Source organism: Pangasianodon hypophthalmus, chromosome 28 (assembly GCF_027358585.1).
Source record: "Pangasianodon hypophthalmus isolate fPanHyp1 chromosome 28, fPanHyp1.pri, whole genome shotgun sequence".
Classification (NCBI taxonomy): domain Eukaryota; kingdom Metazoa; phylum Chordata; class Actinopteri; order Siluriformes; family Pangasiidae; genus Pangasianodon; species Pangasianodon hypophthalmus.
In genome coordinates, this window is record NC_069737.1 from 7,091,288 (window position 1) to 7,109,791 (window position 18,504).

At 42.1% G+C, this 18,504-nt stretch overlaps 1 protein-coding gene across 2 annotated transcripts in view; it reads left to right on the forward strand.

Moving 5' to 3' along the window:
* LOC113544279 (striatin) overlaps positions 1-10,491 on the forward strand; it is a 37,683-nt gene extending 27,192 nt beyond the window's left edge. Inside the window, exons 5-18 of one of the 2 annotated variants that reach the window (XM_034301267.2) lie at positions 1,170-1,322; positions 1,847-1,982; positions 2,281-2,443; positions 3,189-3,290; positions 4,097-4,240; positions 4,503-4,642; positions 5,670-5,845; positions 5,990-6,037; positions 6,141-6,262; positions 6,403-6,570; positions 6,670-6,810; positions 7,705-7,806; positions 7,973-8,059; positions 9,094-10,491. In XM_034301267.2, the coding sequence (XP_034157158.1) occupies positions 1,170-1,322; positions 1,847-1,982; positions 2,281-2,443; positions 3,189-3,290; positions 4,097-4,240; positions 4,503-4,642; positions 5,670-5,845; positions 5,990-6,037; positions 6,141-6,262; positions 6,403-6,570; positions 6,670-6,810; positions 7,705-7,806; positions 7,973-8,059; positions 9,094-9,263 (1,852 nt within the window). In that variant the 3' untranslated portion in view covers positions 9,264-10,491. The remainder of the gene's footprint in view (positions 1-1,169; positions 1,323-1,846; positions 1,983-2,280; positions 2,444-3,188; positions 3,291-4,096; positions 4,241-4,502; positions 4,643-5,669; positions 5,846-5,989; positions 6,038-6,140; positions 6,263-6,402; positions 6,571-6,669; positions 6,811-7,704; positions 7,807-7,972; positions 8,060-9,093) is intronic. The other variant, XM_034301268.2, reaches the window with a different exon arrangement.
* The last annotated feature ends 8,013 nt before the right edge of the window (positions 10,492-18,504 follow it).

Genomic DNA, 18,504 nt, shown 5'->3' on the forward strand with positions numbered 1-18,504 from the left:
CCTTCACTGAGACTGAAGCACACGGGCCACGCCTCCTTCACTGAGACTGAAGCACATGGGCCTCGCCTCCTTCACTGAGACTGAAGCACACGGGCAACGCCTCCTTCACTGAGACTGAAGCACACGGGCAACGCCTCCATCACCGACACTGAAGCACATGGGCCTCGCCTCCTTCACTGAGACTGAAGCACACGGGCAACGCCTCCATCACCGACACTGAAGCACATGGGCCTCGCCTCCTTCACTGAGACTGAAGCACACGGGCAACGCCTCCTTCACTGAGACTGAAGCACACGGGCAACGCCTCCTTCACTGAGACTGAAGCACATGGGCAACGCCTCCTTCACTGAGACTGAAGCACACGGGCAACGCCTCCATCACTGAGACTGAAGCACACGGGCAACGCCTCCTTCACTGAGACTGAAGCACATGGGCAACGCCTCCTTCACTGAGACTGAAGCACACGGGCCACGCCTCCTTCTTTTTGCCTAATGCATTTTGTAGTTGTATTGTTAATATTGAGATACACACATTTAAAAATATATGTATACGTACACATAAATAAATACGAATACAAATAATTTAGGTGAAATTAAAGCCCTTTCATTAAAGACAACGCACATGGACCAACTTCCTGTAATTTCTAATGTAGCAGTACTTTTTTTTCTTTGTGCCCAATCACACTCTCTGTGTCTCTCTCTCTCTGTCTCCGTCTGTCTGTCTCTCGACTTTCTGAGAGCCGGTTCAGTCCTGAACCTTCTCTTTGTCCAGCTCGGCGATCATACAGCTTACTCGCTCCCTCTCCTGGACGCATCACAGTACTGAACAGTCGCCATGTTTCTTTTCTCTCTCAGTCTGGAGACTCTTCATTCATAAGTGTGTGGTGAAGTCACACCCCCTTTATTCCAGCCAGTCAGAGCATTCTGTAGTGGACACCACAGGGCTAAACCCAGAAAGCTCACACACATATCTACACACACACACACACACACACACACACACACACACACACGTTATCACAGCTCGGACACACACGAATAACATGTTCTCTCCCAGATTTGCACTGATCTGGGTCTGTGGACAAAAGCAAATGTATTTTTCACAAACGGGAAATTGGGGCGAAATTATAGATGTGTAGTGTGTAAATTATTTTGTGTGTGTGTCTGTAGGTACCTGCAGGAGGTGGGCTACACGGACACTATCCTGGACGTGAAGTCTCAGAGGGTGAAGGCTCTGCTGGGGCTGATGGGAGATTCCAGCCGGACCAGTCAGGAGCCTCTGATCAACGGCACGGACTCGGCACCTAAAGGAGCAAACACAGGGTAATAAAACAGCGCTGCAATGACCACATCATCTCCATATCCTGATCAGTTATATCACAATACACTTCACAGGTATCAGCAGTATTCTATAACACTCACAATTCTTATTAGAAACTGCTGTTTAGATCAAAACTGTAATGTTTTTTCTCCTTTGCAGAGTTGAATTCTACAGAAAAATATTTCAACTTGTATGGAACTCCAGTTATATTTAAAACAACACTACTGTCCTCTATATCATCATAATCGCTCTGTCTCTCTCTGTCTCCATATCTGTCCATCCATCTCTGTCTGCCTGTCTCTGCGTCTCTCGCTGTCCCTTTCTTCTTCTTCTTTTTCTTCTTCTTTCTCTTCTTTTTCTTCTTCTTATTAGTTAACTGCCAGTAAATATGATTACAGATCAGTTCAGTAAATGACCGTGGAATAAATCATTATTTTAAAAAATTACAGATAATTAATGACGCTTTCTACAGCTCGGGGACATTTAAAAGTGGAACGTTTATTTACCTGTGTGTGTGTGTACACAGGAAAGCAGAGCTGTCGGAGTCGAATGCCGTGCTCGAGGCGTTTAAGTTCATTGAAAGTGCCACTGCTGAGTTCAGTGATGAGGAGGATGAAGAAGACATCGACGGGAGAGAGAGGACCATCGTTGATTCACGAACGGTGAGAATTACACACACACTTTACATACCGTCTTCATATACACACCTTACACACAGTCTTTACACATCTTTATGCACCATCTGTATGCATCATCTTTACTTGCCATCTTTGCACACAGTCTTTATACGCCAACTTTACACACCGTCTTTACACACAGTCTTTACACACAGTCTTTGCACGCCATCTTTTGACACTGTCTTTAAACACAGTCTTTTCACGCTATCTTTCTGCATGGACTTTACCCACCATCTTTACGCACTGCCTTTACTCACTTTTCCTCTTATTGTCTTGTTGTTAGATTGTGAGGAAGAAGCCGTCTTCCTCCTCTTTCTCTCCGGCTGCTGATGTGTGTGATGACCTCGACACTGAGGACGCACTGAAGGACTTTGACTTCCTGTCCACTACTGAGGACATGGACACGTCACCCGAGTCCAGGAGTGCAGGAGACGGTACAGATTGGGGTAAGACACACACGCGCGTTTAAAATGTAACGCTAACCACCTGTCTTGTTATTTCATTGTGACTTGTTGGATTTGTCTCCGTGTTTGTTGTCGTTGCCGTGTCCTGTGTGTCCGTGGCAGACCTGCTCCTGTTTCAGCATCAGGGGCAGCAATTCATTTTGTTTTTCTTACACTATTATCACTTTATTAAATATGTGGGGAAAAATTTGTGCAGTGCTAATACAAAACTGACCCTGAGCAGTGTCCTGAACTTCGAGAGTAAAACCAAAAATTTAATTTAGAATTTAAAACCTGTAAAAATCCTGAATCTTGAAACCTCGGGAAAAAACATGTACATACAGCTCGTTTCTTCATTTCAGGCTTCTGTTTGCATTATTCTCCCGACGCCCCCACCCTGAACATCTGAATGTTTTTCCTTAAAAAAAAAAAATGCTACTGATGAGAAATGTGTAGCGTAAACAGAGGAGGGAGGGAGGGAGGGAGGAAGTAAAGGGCTGTTAATATTACAGAACATTGCTTTAAAATGTTGATTAATAAAAAATAATTAAATCAGGCTTTAGCAGCTCACAGCTTCATTCAGAACATCATTAAGAAGCCATTTTAATTAGTGAAGGATGCTGGGAATTTGGGAATTAGTGGAATTAAAACAGCTCTTGGTGATGAGCTGTACCGTAAGCAGAAGCCCCGCCCCTGGCATGACCTGATTGGCCGACTGAACCTGGTGCTGTGTGTTGTCCCCGTGTAGAGAAGGAGAAGCAGTCTGAGGCCTGGGACGTGGATCAGGGTCTGATTACCAAACTCAAGGAGCAATACAGAAAGGAGCGCAAAGGCAAAAAGGGGGTGAAGAGTAAGTGGACCAGGCCATCTCTCTCTCTCTCTCTCTCTCTCTCCCTCTCTCTGTCAATCTGTCAGTCTGTCTCTCTCTGCTTCTCTCACTGTCTCTCTCATTTTCTCATTTTCTCCATCTATCTATCTATCTATCTAGCTCTCTCTCTCTCTCTCTCTCTCTCTCTCTCTGTTTATTCTCTATCTCTCTCGCTCTTTCTCGGCCTGAACTATGAGGAATGCGTTATTTAAAATTTTTCCGAGCTTCTTCCTACGATTTCTTTGCTGCAGCTTCTTTTCCCTGAGTTAGAGTTCTTTACTCTTTATGTGTGGGGAAAGTGTGTGTGTGTGTGTGTGTGTGTCTTTGTCTTACACTTTGTCTTTTCATTTTTTTTGTGTCATTTTTCCACTCCTTTTGTGTTGCAGTTATTTGTATTTCAGAACTGTTGATCTTTTTCTCTTCAGTGCTCCTGTTTCTTCTCTTCTGTCCTTTCTGCTGAGGCAATCTCTTCCTTTTTTTCTCTTTTCTTTTTGTTCTGTATTCTCTACACACAGCACAACACACAGCACAACACACAGCACAACACACAGCACAACACACAGCACAACACACAGCACAACACACAGCACAACACACAGCACAACACACAGCACAACACACAGCACGCTCTCGCTCCCATCACTTTCCTGTTTCTGTTTGCTTTATATTTTACAGAATCCCCTCTCTCCTCCTTTCTTTTAGCTTCTCTGTTTTCCCCTCTCTTTTTACCTGTCTTTCATGTTCTCATGTTCGCCCTCTCTCTCTCTCCCCCTCTCCGTCTCTCTCAGGGCCGAACCGCACTAAGCTGCAGGACATGTTGGCTAATCTGAGGGAGAACGAGGATGCTAGTCCACTGCAGTCGTCTGTCAGTCCTCCGTCTCGACCCAACACCAACCGCTTCATTGAACACGACAGCAGCCACGCCGATGAAGGTGGCACAAACACACACACACACGCACACACACATGCACACACACATACACCCGCAAAACAGAACTTGTTAAATTTATTTAAAAAAAATCAATTTTATATTCAGCTCAGTGTTCATTTTAGAAGCTACTTTTAGTTTCAATATTAATGTAAAAATAGATAGTAATAATTTTGCAGAGAGTCTGTATATAAACACACTGGATGAATTAGTGCTTAATCATCATTTTTCTTTTATTAATGTGTGTGTTTGTGTGTGTGTTACAGTGGAGGCCATCACGTTCCCTCCATCCTCGGGTAAGTCCTTCATCATGGGAGGAGAAGACGCAGTGGACGCAGGTGAACTGGGTCTGGGAGAGCTGGCAGGACTCACCGTCGCCAACGAAGCCGACAACCTCGCTTACGACGTGAGTGTGTGAGACAGCGGGATGGACATTCTGTACAGCACACCACCCCGACGTTCATCATGTTCCTATAACAGCACGTCCTAAAGCGTTTTATTTCTCTTATATCACAAAAATTAGCCATCGATTACGATTTTTATTTATTACAGAACGGCATGTACGTTTTATAGATTTACATTTAATGTAGCTATAGCTAGCTAGTTTAAATACGACACCTGGCACAGTTGCTAATGAACACAGCTGCAACAAAGTCGTCAATCAGGATATGTGCAAGGTGTGATGAAAATTGTCACTTTATAATGTATCATGCATAAAAGCTACATTTTTGTAAACACCACACTGTGGTTGTGATGTAATAACGTGACGTGTGACTTCTCAAAGTAAAAACGTAGTTGGCTCGTAGCTCTGGGAATTAAAAAGATATTTATCACCATCTAGTGGTGATTAGTAAAACAAGGAAGAAATCTTTCACACGTGGGCCTTGACGTCTTGCTCAGCAAATTCTAGTGGAAATAGATTTTATTTTATTGCCTAGAGATGTACTAACAATTCTGAGACGTTAGGAAAACTGTGTATGTGGAGAATGTGTGTAAAGAGAAATTTACATAACAAGCAGTTGTATCAGTTAGCTAGGTGAGACGCTACAGTAATTGCGAGCCGTATTTGCTTCCGCATTCGTAAACACGGAAATGTGAAAAAGGTCTGTTACGAATGTAAACAAAGCTATGACCAAAAATCAGCTTACGATAAAATATTAATAGTTATATATAGATAAATGAATAAAGAAATAAACAAACATTGAAATCGGAAACACTTACACCGCAATGATATGCTGATTGTTTTAACAATTTTTAATATATTAACAAACGACACTTTGAACTTTTTAACTTTGTGATATTGTGGAACGTCTGCGAGACTCGAGTCTTCAAGATGGAGGAGTTTTTCACGGTTTCTCAGGAACATGACAAATGTTTTTTTTTTTTTTTTTTTTCGTTTTTTTTTTCTCTTTCTTCCCCTCCCCCACTCTCAGCTCGCTAATAATAAAGACGCCCTGCGTAAGACGTGGAACCCCAAGTTCTCCCTGCGCAGTCACTTCGACGCCATCCGCAGCCTGGCGTTCCACCCCACCGAGCCGGTTCTCATCACAGCCTCCGAAGATCACACGCTCAAGATGTGGAACCTGCAGAAAACAACGCCTGCTAAAAAGTAAGCGCGCCCTCTGGTGGTTGGCGGCCAGATTGCATTTTTTGCACACTGTCCTAGATACCGACGGAAGAGTAATACAAACATGTGCATACGATATGAGGCAGTCATGTGTGTGAACTCTGTGTGTGTGATTTTATTTAACAGGAACGCCTCACTGGATGTGGAACCCATTTATACCTTCAGGGCTCATAGGTAAGATAATGAATGGTGTGTGTTTGTGTATTTGTGTGTATTATGGAGGTCTCTGGTTTACACTGTGTAATCCGGTGTGTGTATGTGTACGTGTGTGTGGCAGGGGCGCAGTGCTGTGTGTGGTGATGAATAACACAGGAGAGCAGTGCTACAGTGGCGGAGTGGATGGCACTATTCAGTGCTGGAGCACACCCAGCCCCAACATCGACCCCTACGACTCCTATCGTACGTCTCTACCTCTGTCATCCATTCATCTCCAGTTACAATCCCTGTTTTTTTTTTAAGTGAGGGAATTGACCTGGTTTTGTCTTTGTGTGCGTGTGTGTGTGTGTGTGTGTGTGTGTGTGTGCGTGTGTGTGTGTTAGAGCCGTCTGTCCTGCGTGGGGCGCTGTCTGGACACACAGATGCGGTCTGGGGGCTGGTCCACAGCAGCGCACACCAGCGCCTCCTGTCCTGCTCAGCTGACGGCACGGTGCGGTTATGGAACGCCTCCAACACCGAGCCGGCCATCGCAGTGTTCAACGAGAACAAGGGTAAAGAAAATAAAGCTGCCATGTTTTTGTTATTATTCTTCTTGTAAATACGATGGTCTTAAGAAATTTCGTGTGTGTGTGTGTGTGTGTGTGTTACAGAGTTGGGTGTGCCCTCCTCAGTGGATCTGGTGTGCAGTGAACCTGCCTACATGGTCACGTCCTTCACTAACGGCAAGATCGGCCTCTTCAACATGGAGACACAACAACTAGTGCAGAGCCTCGAGTCTACTACTGAGTCTGGTATACACACACACACACACACACACACACACATACACACACACACACACACACACACAACTAGTGCAGAGCCTCGAGTCTACTACTGAGTCTGGTATATATATATATACACACACACACACACACACACACACACGCAGACACGCAACTAGTGCAGAGCCTCGAGTCTACTACTGAGTCTAGTATATATATATATATATATACACACACACACACACACACACACACACACACACACAACTAGTGCAGAGCCTTGAGTCTACTGCTGAGTCTAGTATATATATATATATATATACACACACACACACACACACACACACACACACACACACACAACTAGTGCAGAGCCTTGAGTCTACTGCTGAGTCTGGTACATACACACACACACACACACACACACACCCCCACAACTAGTGCAGAGCCTCGAGTCTACTACTGAGTCTGGTATATACACACACACACACACATACACTGACACAAATAGAGGCAGAGGCACACAGATACACACATATGGACAGAGAGAGACAGACAAACACACTACACGCAAAAACCAACTCACACAGAGTCTCTCTGTCTCTGTTTCTGTCTCACTAACCAATAGAGAGAGAGACAAACACACACACAGACAGAGAGATGGATGGCTGGACGCACACACACACACACACACACACACACACACACACACGGAGGGACAGACACACCCTTAGTGGAAAATTCCTCTGAAATATCTAAAAGAAATATTTTCACATTCGCACCAGAAACATTGTGTTAATTCAGGTTCGTTTATGCGTGACTCATGACTTTTTAAAATTTATTTTTATAATTTCATCATTCAGGATTAAAAGCTCTTGTGTTTATTAAACACGTCCTGGTTATTATTTTTTTCCTCCCCAGGTGCGTCCTGTCAGATTAACAAAGTGCTGAGTCACCCGACTCTCCCCATCACCATCACGGCTCAGGAGGACCGCCACATCAAGTTCTACGACAACAACACGGGTACGTGTGGATGATTTTATTGCAGGTGCAGTTCAGCTCACAGCCACCAGAGGGCTCTAAATATTCCAAGCTGCTCCTGGGTGCTCTTGTGTAACATTAATAAGGATTTTTTTTCTTGCAGTTTTAGCTCAGGAGCTGAAGTGCTTGTGTTTTATTTTCCCCACAGGGAAACCCATCCACTCCATGGTGGCCCATTTGGATGCGGTTACGAGCCTTGCTGTGGATCCGAATGGCCTGTATTTGATGTCTGGAAGTAAGTGCTGGAAACACCACGGGGTACTTTTCATTTTGATGGTGGTTTATGTGAGGAGAATTTGACATCTCGTGAATTAGTTCCAAGTCTTTCGAAGTCTTTCCAAGTGAACTTTGGAAGCCGGTATTAACAGGCACCTTGGAAGCCCCGCCCCCTCTGTAATGTTTTGCCAGGTGCTCTTGTCTCGTCTGGAAATAAAATTTATCAATGTATGTCTGACTTACATAAAATTACGTGAACATCAGGTTAAAGATATGTATTAGGGAAAATTTTCAGACAATGGACAAAAAAAAAGCAAGATTAGTTCAGTTTATAATGAAGTATCATGTTTACCCCATTGCAATTAATTTTATTGGTAATAATCAGATGCTGTTTAATAATAAATGCTGTTTGTGTGTTCAGATGGTTTGAGCAGATTAACAGTGAAAATATCGGCCATGTGGAAACGTTTCACGAGAGACGTTAGACAAGCGATGAAGTAGGGCTGGGGCGATACGACAAAAATATCACATCACGATTCTCGAGACAGTTCCACGATACATGACCTGTATCACGATAGCTAATAATTTCCTAGCAATAAAAAAGCCTGTTTGATACTTTATTTAAAGTCTACAAAAATTTTAGTTTTGTTTTTTATTTTTAGAAAAATAACATTTTTGTTTATTAAAATACATTTAAAAAATTAACAATGAAAAGAGAAAAAATTAAAAGGTTTAAGTAGAAAATTTTTTGACATCAAATCAGCTGCTTCCAGTAAAAAATTAATTAAAAAAAAGTCACATTATCCGCGATGTCTCATAAAAGTGTATTGTGATGTAATTTATTACAATATCAGTGTTATATAATCTTATCGCCCAGAACTAGACCTATACAGGAAATATGTTACGTTGTTTTTGTGTTTTGTTTTTGTTTTTTAAAACTTTTAACTGCATTTCTAGCAGGACTATGTGGTATTCCTCTTCGGGGTAATGCGTGTGGCAGGAGGGCGGGGATTCATTGCGTAATATTTTTGTTCAACTCTCCTCATCTTCCAGGCCACGACTGCTCCATCCGACTGTGGAACCTAGAGAGCAAAACGTGCATCCAGGAGTTCACGGCCCACCGCAAGAAGTTCGACGAGTCCATCCACGACGTGGCGTTCCACCCATCCAAGTGCTACATCGCCAGCGCTGGAGCCGACTCCCTCGCCAAGGTCTTCGTATGAGCCGGGAAGTACCCGCCTTCTTTAGTCCCGCCCGCTGGCACAGACTGACCAATGACAGACGCCAGGAACTGGGCTGGGGACCAATGAGCGGGAACCTGTCTTCTCCCAGCCGCCTCCTCTCCTCTCCTGTTTGTTTAAATGGACGCCCAGATCGCGGCCCCGAGCGCTTCTACGGCGATCGGAGACGGGAGAAGCGCGCTTGAGGGTGAGTCGGTTTCCCCGAGTACCTCCTACAGAATCCAGGCAGGCCTGGGTGCTCTACACGGACGCTTCCACGAGCAGGAACCATAGCCAACATTCGGTCTACGCAGGAGCGGACGGAGAGGAAATAAACGGCGTACAAACGGCGTAACCGTGTAGCATTAGCGACACTCCTGTCTGTTTTCTCCTTGAAATGAAGAACCTCGTCGCGCGGTTCCTCGTCCTCGAGGATCTTGCGAAATTAATGTGTGTGTCGTGGAGGACATTTCCTCTTCCTCCTCTCTCAGCTTCCACGACTGATACACAACGATCTGCCTACCTTTCATTCATTTTAAAAAAAACATTGACAAAATGTGCCTTTGCTTCAGAAAGGTCTTGAAATTATTTTACAGATATTTTTTTTTCTTTCTTTTTGATGAGGGCTTGGGAAAGGGATGATAGGTGAAGAAATTCAGGCTGGGTAAGGACAACTTCGTCCATTTTAACCGTATAGAACGTTGGATGTATAATTACAAATACATATTAATAAACAAATATATATATTTAGTCTTAAACCTTAACATTCAGTGGGAATTTTGAGTGCTTTTTTTGATACTTTGTTGAAGTATGTATGCGTGTGTGTATGTGTGTGTGTGTGTGTGTGTGTGTGTGTGTGTGTGTGTGGTATGCAGTGAATTTGCAGTGCTGGTTTTAGAAACCCTAATAAGTGAACCTCTCTTGTTGTCCATAATTGTTGGATGCAGGTTAAGTTGGAAGTATAGATTATCTCCTGTCTACAAATAAAACAAAGGGTTGTTGACTAGACATGTTTTCTTTCCTAGTGTTTTATACAAAACGATTTTATTGACCAGCCGTCAGACAGAAACAGATGCTGTGGGTCATGAGGTAAGAACTTTTCCACGGCTCGGTCATGTGACCATTTGCAATTGCCAGACGAGGTTTCTGAATTTTTCTTGGTAATGCTCTGCATGAATGGCTCCTGAAATGTGATCAGAAATGGATTAAAAAAATTCATCTTATTAATAAAGACTGTCTTATTTAACAAAGAACGCACAGCATGTTTTAGAGTGACGTATTTTCATTTAAACGAGCTAGATCTGAGTGTCAGTCACAGCGACAGTAGCCAATCGTTGGTGTCTGTGAGCTCATGTATGCAGAAGAGGGCAGACAGCGCTTTCCTCGACGTGTGTTACGCCGCCCTGTGACCAGCCGAAGTCACGTTTCCCCGGCGTCACGTCTCAGAGGAAGCAGGTGTTGGTAGCTGCGCTGTGGTATGATGGGAGAGAGCTGGGGACCAGCCGTCCTCTTCCCCGATAATCAACACGTGACTCCGGAATGATTGACAGATATGCAAGGTCTTTTGAGCTCTCTGATATTAGCCAACCCCTTGTAAGCCCCGCCCCCTTTTCCCTCATCTCACATTATCAATCTCTACATGACTTGTTTGGGGAAATAATTTCATTTGAGGCAAAAACCACTTACATATTTGATTCATTACTGAAACAAACTACATTTTGATTCTGAATTAAAGCCTTTTCAAAATCGCTTTAAAAATTGAACGTGTCCAAACAGATGAAGATGAACAAGCAGATGAAATGTGATAAAAGTGCTAAAGAGATAAAGTTCAGCGTTAATTTTATTGTAAATCCTTTTTTTTTTTTTTTTTTTTTTTAAAATCCGGCATGGATTGGGAATGGGCCATGACATTTGTTCATCCTCTTTATCGCACTCCTGACGGATTCCCATGAGGAATTCAGTTAATTGAAGCTGCATTTATTCCCTTAAATCACATTTCATAACTCATCCACAGAGATTCCTGAAGGTCACACAAGACCACCTCCAGTTTCTCCCTCAGGTTTTTGGGCCGTTTTTCTCACCAGATGATATTGTTTGGCCGTATTCCAGGTTTCTGTATTTACTAAAGAGGTTCTCTTGGTATCTTGCCGATGAGATGAAGCTGTAAATCCACACTGCGGATCTTTATCAGCTCTGACCTCCCGTCATGCATCAGCTCCGACATCGTCTTCCTGTGTTCCAGTGCTCGACCTTTGTGAACTGAGCGTTAGAGCTGTTCATGAGGTTTTCCTGAGGCGACTCGTCAGTATGTCGGTGTTGGACAGGTGAAACACAGCAGCCATGGAGGTAAGAGCTTCCTTGGATCCTTTCCACATTAACCAATGTTTATTAAATTACTTGATATAAGTGGAAAGGCTCTGATTTAACGGAGTTTCAATGGCAGTAGGAGTAACGCGGCTAACCTCTAGATCAGGGATTCAAAAAATATTTAACTGTAAAATAAATTTCATGGATCCCTCAGTATGGATTTATTTCATGAACATAATTATCTTTTTCAAAGAATTAGATTTTTTTTTTGTTATTAAATTTGGAGAGTTTTGTATTTCTGAACTTTCCACAGACACAACACATTAGGTCTGAGTTGCCTTTGGTGCTTGGACCCCTAAATATAATAGCTCATAATTAATACACAATAAATATTGCAATGTTTATTACATTTAGATTTGAAGGGTTAATATTAGAAATGTGTTTCTATATTCATAAATTGAATAGTGAGGCAACAACCAGGCTTCTGAGAGGATAAATATAAAATTATATATATAAATATATATGGAAATGCTTGTAATGGTCATCTCTATCTCAGGAAAGAGGGTGACAGTTGGACAGGAAGAATGAGAGGAGAGACATTAAAAATTTGGGAAGGAAGAAAGATGGACGGAGGCAGGAGGAGAGATATCACTAAAGTTCAGGTCTGATATGGAGACTGGATAAAATCTGAGATGTAGGATGTCTAATTTTTGATTGTGTGTGTGTTTGGATGGCCGATTGTCCCGGTAGTCGTCCGTCTGTAAGGATGTGTTCTGTCAGCAAGTCAAGCTTTTTGAGTTTTTTTTTTTTTTTTTTTTAAGCTGCATGAGGACGTAAACCGACGTAATTTTACCCCCGTGAGAGTCGTTAGAGAGGCTATGATCAGGTGTTGGTCTCTTTAAAGGTGTCAGTGTAATGCTAGAGGTCCGTAAAGTGAAATTATTTAATCAGGAAGTGCAGTAAGGGTCAGAATTCCTCTTTACTGGTGATCGTCATCAGCACTGTCATTGTCATACAATTGTCATTGTCTTGTCAACTTTATCATCATCGTCACCAGCGTCGTCATCATCTTTGTCACATGCATCATCGTCATCTGTCATAAGCGTTATCAGCATCACCATCTTTATTATAAGCATCATCATCATCATCATCATCATCGTCATTTTTTTCATCATCGTCATCATAATCGCCATCAGCATTACTGAGATATAAAAAAAATACAAACTTAAGCAACAAGTGCACACGCCTCCCAGATAATGTTCTCTGTTGCTGCATGACACACTGTGAGTGATTGGATTCTTTGTGTGTGTGTGTGTGTGTGTGTGTGTGTGTGTGTGTGTGATACAAACTGCAGCACCACAGAGCCTCAGTCTATACAACTCATCCCATGTTTGAGTGGAGAGAGAAAGAGATGGAGAGAGACAGACAGAGATGGAGACGTAGAAAATCAAAAGGGAGAGAGAGTTGCAAATGGGGATGCAAAGGAGAGAAAGAACAGAATAGAGAGAAAAATGGAACATAGACAGAAAGGGGGCAGAATGTGGGGGGAAAAAGAATTCATGGAAATAAACAGCAAAAGAGAGGGAGGAAAAACAGATAAAGCAAGAAAGATGCAGAAGTGAGAAAAAGTTAGAGAGAAAAGAGAGAAATTAAAATTGATGGAGGGATAAAGAGGGACAGAAAAAGGATGGAGAGAGAGGAGGAAAGGAAGCAATAAAAAGGAAATAGAGAATGAGAGAGAAATAAAGGGGAAATTAAGAAATTGAAGAAAATAGGAGATGAAGTGAGGTGGGGTTTTGAAAAAAAGAGTAAGGAAGAGGTTGAGTGAAAGAGAAAAAGATATAAAGGATGGAGGGGAAGGAGATGGAAAGAGAGACAAATAGAAAGGTGGCAAAGGAAGATAGACAGATAGAGAGATTAAGAGAGGGAGATGGAAAACGGAAGGCTGATCCGGAGAGTGAGAGTAGAGACAGAGAAAAGTAGAAGTGGGAAAAGATTGAGAGTGAGAGAGAGAATGGGAAGAGAAGGTGTGGAAAAGAAGAGTGTGATATAGAAAGGGAGAGAAGAGAAATAAAGCTAGCAAAGTGGAGAAAGAAAGAAAGAATAGAGAAAGACAGAAGAATTAGAGATCAAAAGGGAAGGGAAAAATAGTCATACAGAAAGAAGAAGAAAAGGGCTAGAGAGAGAGGGAGAGAGAGGAGGACAAGTAGAGAAAGACTGAGAAAGAAAGGAAGAAAATGATGGAGATAGAAATAGAGAGAGAAAAGGAAAAAGAAAGGTAGAAAAAGAATAGAAGGAGAGAGAGAGAAAGAGAGAGAGGGCAAAGTAATGAAGTATGTGTGGTGAGGGTTGGTCGTGTGTGTGTGTGTGTGTGTGTGTGTGTGTGTGTGTGAGGCTTGGAGGGGGTTAAGGAAGGAGTTGTGGTTCTGCAGTGCGCGCGCGTACACACACACACACACACACACACACACACACACACACACACACACACACACACACACACACACACACACACACACAGAGGAGCGCTGTTGATCATGAAGCTCCATCATCAGAGTCGGCTGAGCTCCACGGGTTTGGAGATGAGACCCGATTTGACCTTTAACCCCGGGGGCTGAGCGGCGAGCACTCTGTCCAGCAAGTGTCTCTGTCTCTGTCTGTCCGTCTCTCTCTCTCTCTCTCTCTCTCTCTCTCTCTCTCTCTCTCTCTCTCTCTCTCTCTCTCTCTCTCTCTGCATGTCTCTTGCCTATGAACGTGTGCAATCCTATCTGTTTACGCCTTTAAATGTTAATCACGAGATGAATTAGAGAGCATGTTGCGTGGAAAAGTTATAAACTTAGAACAGAAAAAGAGAAAGAAAGGGAAAAAGAGATGGCAGTGGTGAGGAGGAAGGTAAAATAAGAGAAAGATAGAGTGAGAGAGGCAGGAAAATGGACATGGGAGAAAGAAGAGGAACTAGAGAAAAGGAGAGAGAGATGAAGAACTGGAGACACATAGAGTGATAGATGGAAAGAGCAAGAAAGGGAAAAAAGATGGAAACCTTAAGGGAGAAAATGAGAAATTAAGAATGAGAGAAAGATGAAAGAGGTAAAGAGAAAGAATTAGACAGAAAAAAGAAAGATGGACATGGGAAAGGGGAAATAGATATATAGAGGAATATAGAGAAAGAGAGAGAGTGAGAAAGGGGGAAAAATGAAAGCGCTAGATAGAAATTGGTAGGAAGAGAAAGAGAGGGAGATTGAGAGAAAGATAGAGGGACTGTGTCAGGATAAAAGAAAGATGGACTTGCGAAGAGAGAAAAAGATGAAATGGGGAAGAAAATGAACTGGAGAGAAAGATGAAGAGTGAAGAGAGAGGTAGAAAGAAAAAGTGAGAGACGGATGACAAGCAGTAGATTGAGAATGAGAGGAAGACAGAGAGTGAAAAGAAGAAGATGGACATGGGAAGGGAGAAAAAATGAAGGTAGGAAGAAAAGGATGAAGAGTGGGAGTAAGAGAGATGGAGAGAGTGTGACAAGAAAGATTGTAAAAGAAAACGAAATTGAGAGAGATAGAGAGCAAGAAAGAGTGAAGAGAGGGAGACAGGAAAAACTCTGTCTCTGACTGTCTCTGTGCTGACTCTGACTGTCTCTGTGCTGACCCTGTCTCACTCCTCTGACTCTCTCTCTGACTCCTCTGACTCTGTGTCTCTGTCTCTATATCTGTCTCTGTCTGCCTCTGACTGTCTGTCTGAATGCCTCTGTCTCCATCTCTGACTCCGACTCTTTGTCTCTGACACCGTCTCTGTCTGACTCTCTCTCTCACTCTCTCTCTATCTCTGACTTTGTCTGTGTCTCAATGCCAGTGTCTCTAGCTGTGACTTTGTCTCTGTCCCTGACACTGTCTATCTCTGATGTTGTCTCTGACACCATCTCTATCTGACTCTGTCTCCAACTCTTTCTCTATCTCTGACTTTGTCTCTGTCTCTGACACTGTCTCTGTCTCTGACACTATCTCTGTCTGACTCTGTCTCTAACTTTGTCTCTAACTCTGACTTTGTCTCTGATTCTGTCTCTGACTCTGACTGGTTTCTCTTGAACTCTGTCTATTTCTGACTATGTTTCTGTCTCAATGTCTCTGTGTCTGTCTCTGACTCTTACTCTGACTGCTCTGACTCTTTGTCTCTGTCTCTGACAGTCTCAGTCTGACTCTGTTTCCAACATTGTCTCTATCTCTGACTTTGTCTCTGTGTCTGATTCTGTCTCTGTTTGACTCAGTCTCTGACACTGTCTCTGATTCTGCAGGTCCAGACCTGTCGCTCAGCAGCTCTCTCTCTCTCTCTCTCTCTCTCTCTCTGTCGCTCAGCAGCTCTCTCTCTCTCTCTCTCTCTCTCCTCTCTCTCTCTCTCTCTCTCTCTCTCTCTCTCTCTCTCTCTCTCTCTCTCTCTCTCTCTCTCTCTCTCTCTCTCTCTCTCTCTCTCTCTCTCTCTGCAAACTCATTTCACACCTCATTGCTTTTATCCCTTTATCACATCCCTGATTAGTATAAATAATCCAGAGTGGAGACTTTAACACTGATTCACCAAAACACCATCTGAACCTGAACACAGTCTGGGGTCTGTTCTGACAACGAAAGAGAGAGGGAGGAAAAGAAGGAAAAGAAAGAAAGAAAGAAAGAAAGAAAGAAAATGGAAAGATGGAGGGGAAGAAAGAGGGAAAGAAAGTATAGATGGAGAGAGGGAGAATGTGAGAGTATGAAAAAAGAATACACAGAGAAAAGATAAAGAGTAGAAATGGAGATGGGGAGGAAAAACATAGGATGGAGAGATGAAAGGAAGAAAGAAAGAGGCACATTAGACACTCAGAGCCCTGTTTGCTAATTCGTGTCAGAGGAGGAGAATGCAGTTTACACCCTGCCCCAAGATCCTGCTGATTGGAGCAACAGTTTGGGGTCAGCCGAGCTGGAAAGGGTTAAAACCCCCTGACAGAAAGGAACCTAAAGAGTCTCATCCATCCACATCACCAGAGGTCTCTTAACATCTCCAGAGTTCTCATCACTGAACTACTCCAGGAGAGTTCTCTTAGCTAACAGCTCAGTAGAGTCTCCATCCACATCTGAAGGAAGTCTCATCAAAATCAATATTTTAATATTTTAAATTACATATTTTATATTTATATCGTAAAAATATGTTTTACATTTTTTGTGAGAAGTGTCTACACTACTCAATTACATCTGTTTAATTATGGCTATATTCAGAAATGTCATTATTAATGAAGTCCTGATACCACGTTACGCACGTGCTATTGTTTCTGAAGTGTTACAGGCTTCGTGTTTAAGGTCTGGTGGGACGCAGTACATGGAACTGACTGGCCAGACTGAGTGAAGTGTCAAAAGAACATAACAGAATACAAACACCATGAACTTGAACTACAACAATTCAGAACTGTTATAAATGTCTTGATTAAATAATTGACTTACTGAGTGTTGAGTGTTTTGGTTTTAATTATTTTTTATTTTGCATCGTCCGTGTATTGTAAACTGTATAAGCCATTTTAAAAGAGTATACTTTAATTAACTTACATGGTGGAACTTTTCTGGGGTGGTGGAGGTCACTTTCGTTGAGTACATTTTTTTTTGTGTGTTATCTTGTAAGTAAAGGTTGTTGATTCACATCAGTCATGGGCTAATTTGAATTATTTGATGATTTGTAAGTATGTAATTATATATACTAATGGATTGCACACATTATACTAAACTAATTTTGGCTTTAGATTAGGTACTGTATAAAGATGTGTTCATAATGAATTCATTCTCTCATTCTTTCATCTTCAGTAACTGCTTTATCCTGCCAAGGGTCGCAATGGATGTCTGTGTTGAAACCGACATGGACGTGGAGAAAAGATGCAAAACTCAGAGCAGATAGAAACCGGAGTGCAATACTGAACAGGGGACCCTCGAGCTGTGAGGTGACGATGCTACCTGTTGCACCATTGTGCCACCCCCATAATCAATTCCTGTGTCATAAGTTTAATATAGTGTATAGAGATTCCTAGCCATACATGACTGCATATAATGCAAGCACATAGCCAAAGATGGATACAAACATATTTAGGCAATTAATATTACATCAACATGGAGAAGAAATTTATAGTGCATATTTACTGATAGATACAAATGTTTACAAATATTAACTAAATATGAACAGTTTTCATTGTAGGTTCTGCAAAAACATGTATAACTATTGAATTCATGCCTTACACACATTTATTAAAAAGATTTTATGCTCCATACATATATAGCAATAGGTTATAAACCATTATCTTTTAACAGATATTTAATGTCACAAATATATTATCTAAATACTAAATCATTAAAAATATTTTGTGATCATAGTATATACACGTTGGATAAATGATTAAGCCTCTGTTAGAACACTATACAGTTATAGGAAAAAGACAGCACACCCTGCTTGAATTCTATGTTTTTATTTATCAGGGTCTGTATAACAGTTGTGTGGTCCTCACTAACTTCTAAAAATAAACATATAACCTGAGGTGACAACAAAAAAACATATTTCAATATGTAGTCATTTTTTCCCCAAAAAAAGTAAACCAACATTAGAAACCAGTTGGGGAAAAAACAGAAGTACCCCCCTTCCTACTGCCACAATCATTAAGAGACTAATTAGCAGCCATGTGTTACTAATGAAATGCACAAGATTAGCTAATCATCAAGAAGCGTGACTACCTCTATAAAAGCAGAACTTTTGGCAGTTTGGTGTTCTGGAGCACTCAGGCGTGTCTACAACATGTCAAGAAGAAAGGATATCAGCTGTGACCTGAGAGCAGCAATTGTTTCCGCTCATCAATTTGGGAAGGGTTATAAGGCCATCTCCAAACAATCTGAAATTCACAATTCTACAGTGAGAAGGATTTGTTTACAAATGGAGAACCTTCAAG